An 8,591-nucleotide genomic window follows, 5' to 3' on the forward strand; every position below is an offset into this window, starting at 1 on the left:
GTTAATAAACAGTAGAGGTCTGCTACACAACCTCCATTACACTCTATATTCCATACTCTATATTTTTTAAAATTTTTTTTGAGTTTTTTTTTTTAAATTATTTCAAATTTTCTATTCATTATTCATATAATAAATATTTGATAAAAGAAAAAAATAATAAAAATTAAAAAAAAAATGTGGAGCGTGGAGTTGAAGAGTTCGTGAAGATTTATTCTTTTGAGGAAACTATTTTCTTCTTTCTTGGTCGTCTTCCCCGCTTCGCCTTCACTGATATCTTACGAAATTAGAACTCACTCTCCTTCCCTCTCCGACGTCTCCGTAGTCGACATAATTGCATGGCTTCCATGGCGGAGGATCAAAGCCATAGATTCTTCGTTGCCGTGCACGTAGGCGCTGGATATCATGCCCCTTCCAACGAGAAAGCCCTTAGGTCCGCCATGAAACGCGCTTGCCTCGCCGCTTCTACTGTTCTTCACAAGGTCACTCTCTCTCTCCCTCCCTCCCTGATACACAAACAGATGCAAACATCTCATTTTTGGTTCCCTTTAACCCACTCCAGGAAAATTATAAAATATCAAATTCAAAGTGGACGAATTTCATGTACCTGCTTTTTGAAATGCTAATAAATATGTATACTTTTGTTTCTTCATTTCATAATACAGAAATAAAGGGGTACCAAAGAACACTGGGAATTTGGATTGAACTCTAATAGAAACAAAGCTATGTGCTGACAGAATATTTGGCAGGCATTTTTCTTTTCTTTTCTTCTACTTTTAGAATGCTTTAGTAAACGGGGCGTGAGTCAGACGAAGTAAGAAAGGGTTCGGTTTAGAGGGGCGTGTATGATTTATGTGCTTTGTTCTATTTGTTTTAGGGCTCTGGCAGATGCTTAGATGCTGTTTTGGCAGCAATTCAAGTGTTAGAGGTATAATTTCTTCTTTCCACACACTCGCACGCTCATTTGCATGTATGTATTCATTTTTCTATTTGATTATTGTTGGTTTGTTTAGTGTATGATGTTGTTGTTGTCATGCTTAAGAGATAAAAATTCATAATTTTCTAATATAGAATGAATACTTTATCTTTTATCTCTCAAAATATTGGAATGTTAGTATGCAAGCATAAACCAATATTTGAGGAGCTTTATGGCATATACTCTGGGGAAAATTGCTTGTGGCAGCTTACTTGGAGCGAGTTATGTTGGGTGTGGGAATGCATCATGTGAACTCTTAATTGAGATGTTCTGCTGTTCCCCAGAAGAGTATTCTGTTAAGGTTTATGGACTTGAGGAATTTAAATTTAGATGGAAGAATTACTAAGAAGTAGAATGAAACGTCCCTTGCAAGAGTTCAAAATATGTGGCTTTTATTAAGTGAGAGGAAATTAGAGCTGGGAAGAAATATTTACTTGTCTCACGTCTTGGTTACTTGATTGTCTAATTTGCTTTGCATATGCTGGATCTTGAGAACATCCAATATTTGCCCCTTTATTTTTATTTATTTATTTTTTGCAATAGGAAGGATGAGAGGTTTTTCCTTCTATACTGGGAGTCGAACCATTTGATGGTGTGTCAGTTTTCTTGTAGATCTATTATATCATGTAACATGTTTAGGGAGTTTTGATGGTCCAAAACTTTATTAAAGGATGATCCTATTACCAATGCGGGTCGAGGCTCCAATTTGACCGAAGATGGTTGTGTAGAATGTGATGCCAGTATTATGGATGGTGATTCTGGAGCGTTTGGAGCTGTAGGGGCAGTGTCAGGTATTTTTAATTCTAATTATTTCATATTTTCCAAGTTGACCAATGAGGCTGTGTCGTCAGAATAATATTTTTGGGCTATAGGATTCTTTTAATAAATCTGGTCTTGTATCTTCATTGCAATATATACTCCAAAGGATTTACTGGATGTCACTTGTAAAAATGATAAAAGGAGAGAGAGAGAGAAGTTATGAATGTCTGTTTCATATGTTGTAGACCAGGTGTACGAAATGCCATCCAGATTGCTGCTTTACTGGCCAAGGATCAAATTATGGGATCTTCTTTGTTGGGTCGAATACCTCCCATGTAATGGTTGCCCTGCCCTACTTCACTTTTAATCTATTAAATGAGTAGTCCCTTCCTTTTCTGAAACTTGTTACTTCAGTGGCTTTTTTTATATAATTTAATAGGAACATCTTTCTTTCCCTTTTCACCTATATGAGATAAGAGTTTTCTTTTTATGTACAATTATGGAAAAAAGCATCATGCAAAACGATCCATAAAATCCCCCCCCCCCCCCCCCCAAGTCTAAATTTGATGGGAATTCCTTTTTCTTTATAATTGCTTTTCTATGCCTGTTTTATATAAATTTATAACTACTAAGTACGCATTCCTGAAAATGCATGATCAAAGACACTGATTTTTCCAAATGCTTATATGTCCTTGATTTGGCCCCTTCTATCTCTAGATGTCTAATTATGGAATGCAATTCTCCATGAGTAGTCAATTTTTAACTTTTAGCTACATTGGTTTGATAATAGTTCAATATCAGATGATTTTATCAAAAGAAAAAGAGTTTAATACTGATGGAAATCAGTTATGTTCTGCTAACATGAGGAGTAAGGGCACCTTATGATTTCATTCTTCAAACTTACTCCAGCAAAAAAAAATCTTTTGATAGGTTACTCCATAAAAAAAATATATAAAAAAAAAAATGTTTGTTGTGCAGCTTCTTGGTTGGTGAAGGAGCTCGAACATGGGCAAAATCCAAGGGCATTGCTTTTCCAGCAACTATAGCTGAGGCTAATGAGGTCATATCCTTTTCTTTTTGTACCCAAATCTTACTACCTCCTAATTCGGCCCAAAGGACCAGAGATATATATCATGTTGATGTGTCAAGTTTACATTTTTAAGGTCTCTGATCTTTCAGCAGTAGTGTTCTTTCTCACTTCTAGCAATTGTGTACATTGATCTTGTGCATTTTGAAACAGTGGTTAATTACAGAAAGAGCAAAAGCACAATGGAAAAAATACAAAGCAATGGTTGATGAAGCCAAATCTAAGGCAGAAACTTCTAATATAGGACTTTCTTGCAGTCCAGAAGAGACTGCTGCTCCAATATTGGGTATTATATCTTCATCTGATTTTGCACAGATCAATCCCTTCCATTTTAGAACTGATAATGTCTCTAGTGGGAACATTACTTTTAAAAAATGTCTGTAGTGGTAACAATATGTCCATACCTGCATCTTTCTGCTTTGCACATGGTATTTGATCTTTCCATTCCATCTTGTGCCACTGTGCTTCAAGAAGTATATTACATTTAATATTTATTTTGATAAGTAGTATCTTACATTTAATATCATCCTATGCGAGATGAAATATGTAGAACTCTGAATTAGCCTTTTCCATACCTAGAACAATATAAGTAGATCTTGATGTAATGATATTTTCGTATTAATCTCCATTCATTTTTTTCAATAGCTATTAATTTTATGGCCTGTTATATTTTCCAAGATCGATATATTAATTGTGTACTCCTGTTGTCAAGTATGTGTGCATTTGAACCCAATTTGTAAAACCATTGTGTATAGTAGCTCCTTATGTTTTATACTTTTATGAACCAACTTGTCTTCATTGGATTTGGTGATATTGTTGATTGTTTGCTCTCCATAACACAAGAGCCTCCCCTGCAAATAAAATAAAATAAATTAATTTTTTTAATAGGTATAACCAAAAACAATTCTTGAACATACCATGAAGTTTGAGGACTTTTTACATGACTGAGTTGCATTTGTCTTTTGGATTTAGAAGCTCAACTATGTGATCCTTCAAGAGGGAATGGGGATGGTAAATTAACTATACCTAGTGCCTTGGAAGAGGATTGCATCATGGACACTGTTGGAGTTATTTGTGTTGATGCTGAAGGGCACATAGCATCTGGGGCCTCAAGTGGTGGTATTGCATTGAAGGTTATGAGGATTCTTGTAATATGCATTCTTGTTTCTTAAATGGCTCTCTTACTTTTGTCAATTCTTTCTAACTTGTCTATCCTAAAAAAAATAAAAATAAAAACACCAGGTTGGTGGGCGCGTGGGACTAGCGGCAATGTATGGTTCTGGTTGTTGGGCATCCTCAAAGGGCCCCTTTGGGGCTCCATTTTTAGCTGGATGTTGTGCTACAGGTGCAGGAGAATACCTGATGAGAGGTTTTGCAGCTCGGGAGTGCTGTGTCTCATCATCAATGTATGCATCTCTCTTATCAAGGAAAAACTGTTATAGCTTTCACTTTTGTGAACATGCTTATCAAACAAAAAAACCTATTGTGTATCCATTTCTAGTCCCCAACTTGTAACTCAGTGTTCTCTTTGTATTGTTCATGTATACTTGGGTTATGCCTATTTACTTCAATCAATAAAATTTTATTTTATCTGTAATAGAAACCGATTCTGAGTATGACTTTTTTTTCGTGTTAGCTTCAACCAACCTTTTTTTTCTTTTTCTTGTTTATTACATTGTAGTTCTAAATCTCCAAAACGAGAGGTCAACTCCAATGTTTTCAAATTTAATTACAAGTCAGGATTTGAACTGTGTATTTCACGAGTTCCAAATGCTATATTCTGTTCACATAAGTTTAAAAGCGACAAGACTTTGTACCTAGTTTGCCTAATAGTCGATTGGTTGCAATGTAGTAGTATGGGCAATAGGCTATAACGATTTGAAGGATGCCTGAGTTACTGGTTTTATATTGCTTGGGTTATTATGGTATGCTGGTGCTTTTGAATTAGAGATCTTGGTTAAAGCATAAATGTATTAGAGTATCTTTTCTTGCTTTCATGGATCATATTGAGGTGGGAAAACTTAATTTTCCCTTCAATATGACCCAGATCTAAATTCATTCAAGCCTTAGCAGAGTTGCTGATTGATCCATTCATGTATGGGCATAGAAATTGACTGCTTTCGTAACGCCTCAATGAAAGGCTCAAGCCACATGGCTTATACTCCAAAAGAACCAGTCAATTATACAATTGGAGCCCCCATTGGAATATTATAAAGAGCAAGAACTTCTCCTTCCCAAGCAATGTGGGATCCCATATACCATCTACTCTCATCACTTATCAGAATGGGGTATCATAATCTCCCCCAATATATTCCTAACATCCTCTTCGGGCCTATCCATCGTATATGGCACGGCTCAAGTCCCACATTTCTGGTTAGGATAGGCTCTAATACCATTTGTAAAGCCCCAATGGAAGGCCCAAGTCATATGACCTATACTCTAAAAGGACTTGTCAATGATACAATTGAAACCCCATTGAAACATTATAAAGAGCAAGAACTTCTTCCTTCCCAAGCAATGCGGGATCGCATATACCATCTACCCTTATCACTTATTAGAATAGGTATCACAGTTTTTTTCCTATTTGTCAAGTTTGTCAATTTTTGTAACACCCGAGTCTTACATTGGGAATATTAATAACCTACATAGAGTGGGTAAGTTGTAGTGCATATATGGCTAGCACTTCCCCTAGGTGGTTACAACTTTTTTATATTACTGTATATGCTGAGCTTACACATTTTTGCTGGGAATCAAATTGAATGTCTTAGTGCTTAATTTGTCTAAAAAAACTGGCTTGTGATTACATTTCACTTACTAGACATAACCATGATTGATTTGTATTCCTGGAGATGTTTAACTTTTCCTGGTTCATTGTTTGTTGATTTTAGAAAGATAAGTTGGAGACATTTCTGCCATTGATTTGTTGAAATAATAATTCAATCTTTTGTGCTACACCTTATCAGCATGAAGCCCATTATAGAAATTTGACATGGTTCTATTCCCCGCATAGTTCACAGGTTGGTCCTGCATCTGCCTGCACTAAAGTTTTACGGTCTGTTATTCAAGAAAGTAATGGTACTGATAGAAGTGCGGGGATTCTACTTGTGCAAGCTGATGCTCCAATAATGGTGAGCTTCTGACCATCTCCTTTCCTTTTGCTTGTCTGGGGGATTATATATTTATATGTTGCTTCAGGTTCCAGGAAATTCGGCAAAGCTCAGAGCTATAGAGATTGCAGCTGCTTACTCCTCCTTATCTTTTGGAGTAGGATATTTTGGAAACTCTATGGATCGGCCCAAGGTATCACATTCTGTGGAATCATAGTCTCGCAAACCTCTCTTCCTTTTATACGTATGTTTTTTTTTTTTTTTTTCGGAGTTTGATATCAATTTTGAACCCTGGTAGAAAGACAAATTATTTTGTTGTCCATCTCTAGGATACCAGGACATAAATGCCTTTTTGACTTTGGACTAATGTAAACTGACCTTAAACGATGCAATATGCCAGGAGGCATATGGCATGTCTAATGAAAATGAATGGCTTACATTGTGATCTTCCAAAGGCATTAATACCTTAAGAAGATACTAAGAAAGTTATTCTAAGATGGTTTTAAAGGATGGTGTTGTGAGTGCAGTCAGCTGTTTTGGTAAATCAAAGTAGTAGAATATAACAAAGCAATCCACAAAGAGATAGACAGTTTGGTCGAAGAGATAGACGGTTTGGTCTTCGGCCTAGGTGCATGGACAACGAGGAGAAAGGTTCACCATCTCAGAGTAGGAAAATTACAAAGTGGCTCAAAACTCTGCAAAAACTTAAGCCCCCCGATTCGCCCATAGGATTCTTTCTTACTCCCTTTGATACGAAAAAACTGAAGCAATAGATCTTATGTTTTCCCCCCTGGGTGTACCTCTAACAACAAGACCCCAGGCCAGATTTTCACCCAAATTCTCAGACATCTTTAACTCCTTCAACTTTAAAGGATCTTTAATGTCCTCCACAGAAACAATCTCACTCCTGGATCCTTTCAACATAGTTTTGATGAAGTGCTTGAAAGTAGGGCCCTGATCCTGATTGAAAAGTAACTTTTTCTATCAATGTTTGTCCGATCAAGCATAATTTAAATTCATCAAACTGACTTGTTATTGGTTAACCTTCTTTCTCTGGAGTGTGTTTGACCATTGCTTCAGGTATAACAAATTGCGAGAGGCTTAGGCATATCCCAAACTTCTAACCAGCCGCAACCCTGCAGCTGATGTCTCCTCTACAGCCTCTCTAGAATCTGATCTGCTAGAGACTACTGAATTGCACCATGTGCTTGTTGCTCATGCTTTGAGTAAACCTTGATGCACTAACAGATAGCGTATCCTATCTTTCCCAAGTCAAAGAGTGTTACATTCTTCTCTTTCTATGGACTAAAATTGTTATTTGTATCAAACCTCTCTATTTCAAACTTTATTGCCAAGGTTTAGGCCTCCTTTGGATACTGAGATAAGATGAGATGATCTATGAATAGTAGTGAAATGTTTGTGAATAGTAGTAAAATGTTTGAGTTAATATGTTTTATAAGGTTTTGGGAAATGAGAGAAAAAGTTGAATAAAAATATTATAAAGTTAAAATATTATTAGAATATTATTTTTGTTTTGGGATTTAAAAAAGTTAGAATTATTTTTTTGTATTTTGTTTGGAAGTTTGGGAAAGTTTAATGTTTAGGTAATGATTATGTGCAAAAGTTGAAGATTTGAAATTGAAAAGTGTTTGTGTTTGTGATGTCTGGAGATAGGATGAGATGAGATAAGATAAGATAACTTGGGAGGACTTTGTTATCCAAACCAGGCCTAGTCTTAGGCCTACGCCTACAACTAGAAATGAAAAGAAAGTTTCACTATATAAATATTTTGAAGATTTTGAAAGGCTGGCGACACAAAAGGCCACATCAATTGCGTACCTTTATTAAGTTTAGTTTGTTTCTGACATAGATTTAGAGCTTCTAAATCAAAGCCCACATTTTTTCAGGTTTCGATTCTTAGGAGTAAAAACCAGCGAAGCAAGACCGGGATAGACCATTTTGAAGCACGTATTGATCTTGCGGGGTGAAAAGGTGCAGTGATTGCCATCCTGTTTCTAGATTCTGTTATTTTTCTTTTGGGTCACTGCAGAACAGAGCTACTTCATTCATGTTTGGAAATGAAACTTCAGAGTACCAATGATGCAGCCACTGTTTGAGGGAGTGGTATTTCCAAAGATCCCTCATTGCTGGGTTGTTGCTTCACATTTCGCTGCATTCAGTTACTGAAAGAGCTTGCTGCTTTGTATTACTATACCTCCAATCGCTGAAGCACAACCTGTGTACATTGGTGACCACTTGAGAATTGAAATCATGTACTGGTTTGCATTTATTAACTCTTTTTGTGAGCATTTGCAGTTGACTTGACCAAGCATTAGATTGAGAAAATTTCGAAGAGATGTTTTTATTGGGATTTGACAAAGGTACGGGGCTCATTGAAAATATGTTTGGGAAAAATCGTTGTCTTCTTTTCTAGTTTTGTAAAAGTTGTTTTAGTTTTGGAAATCAAACTAAGATGCTTTGATGAAAATCAGTTTTGAGATTGTTTTGGTATAGAGATGTTTGGATTGAGCGGAAGAAAATTTTGAGAAGATTTGCAAAAACATCTTGTTTCCAAACATCACCTAAGAAAAGCAAATAAACAAATTCCAGATAATTTGAGAAATGGGAATTGCTTTAAGCCTTCGTTTAACTTGTTGAGTATAAC

At 36.1% G+C, this 8,591-nt stretch overlaps 1 protein-coding gene across 4 annotated transcripts; it reads left to right on the plus strand.

Moving 5' to 3' along the window:
• The first annotated feature begins 214 nt into the window (after nt 1-214).
• LOC121247186 (putative threonine aspartase) lies at nt 215-8,341 on the plus strand. Of its 4 annotated transcripts, XM_041145539.1 has the most exons (12): nt 221-479; nt 875-925; nt 1,644-1,764; nt 1,983-2,067; nt 2,711-2,792; nt 2,973-3,105; nt 3,792-3,952; nt 4,062-4,225; nt 5,830-5,947; nt 6,015-6,119; nt 7,834-7,918; nt 8,017-8,341. In XM_041145539.1, exons 1-11 carry the CDS (start codon nt 336-338, stop codon nt 7,912-7,914), a joined length of 1,245 nt encoding a protein of 414 aa, XP_041001473.1. In that variant the 5' UTR covers nt 221-335; the 3' UTR covers nt 7,915-7,918; nt 8,017-8,341. The 4 variants fall into 4 exon arrangements, 3 of the variants coding, with proteins under 3 accessions (XP_041001472.1, XP_041001473.1, XP_041001474.1); XM_041145538.1 differs by having other exon boundaries at nt 215-479; nt 7,834-8,341; XR_005937228.1 differs by lacking the exon at nt 8,017-8,341 and having other exon boundaries at nt 5,837-5,947; nt 7,834-7,870.
• The last annotated feature ends 250 nt before the right edge of the window (nt 8,342-8,591 follow it).

This window comes from Juglans microcarpa x Juglans regia, chromosome 1S, assembly GCF_004785595.1.
Source record: "Juglans microcarpa x Juglans regia isolate MS1-56 chromosome 1S, Jm3101_v1.0, whole genome shotgun sequence".
Taxonomy (NCBI): domain Eukaryota; kingdom Viridiplantae; phylum Streptophyta; class Magnoliopsida; order Fagales; family Juglandaceae; genus Juglans; species Juglans microcarpa x Juglans regia.

Excerpts from the sequence above, each read along its gene's own strand:
- LOC121247186 (XM_041145538.1), top strand. The coding sequence starts at position 336 with ATGGCTTCCATGGCGGAGGATCAAAGCCATAGATTCTTCGTTGCCGTG. Across the intron at positions 480-874 it reads CTTCTACTGTTCTTCACAAG|GGCTCTGGCAGATGCTTAGA; the intron begins GTCACTCTCTCT and ends TATTTGTTTTAG. Across the intron at positions 6,120-7,833 it reads ACTCTATGGATCGGCCCAAG|GTTTCGATTCTTAGGAGTAA; the intron begins GTATCACATTCT and ends ACATTTTTTCAG.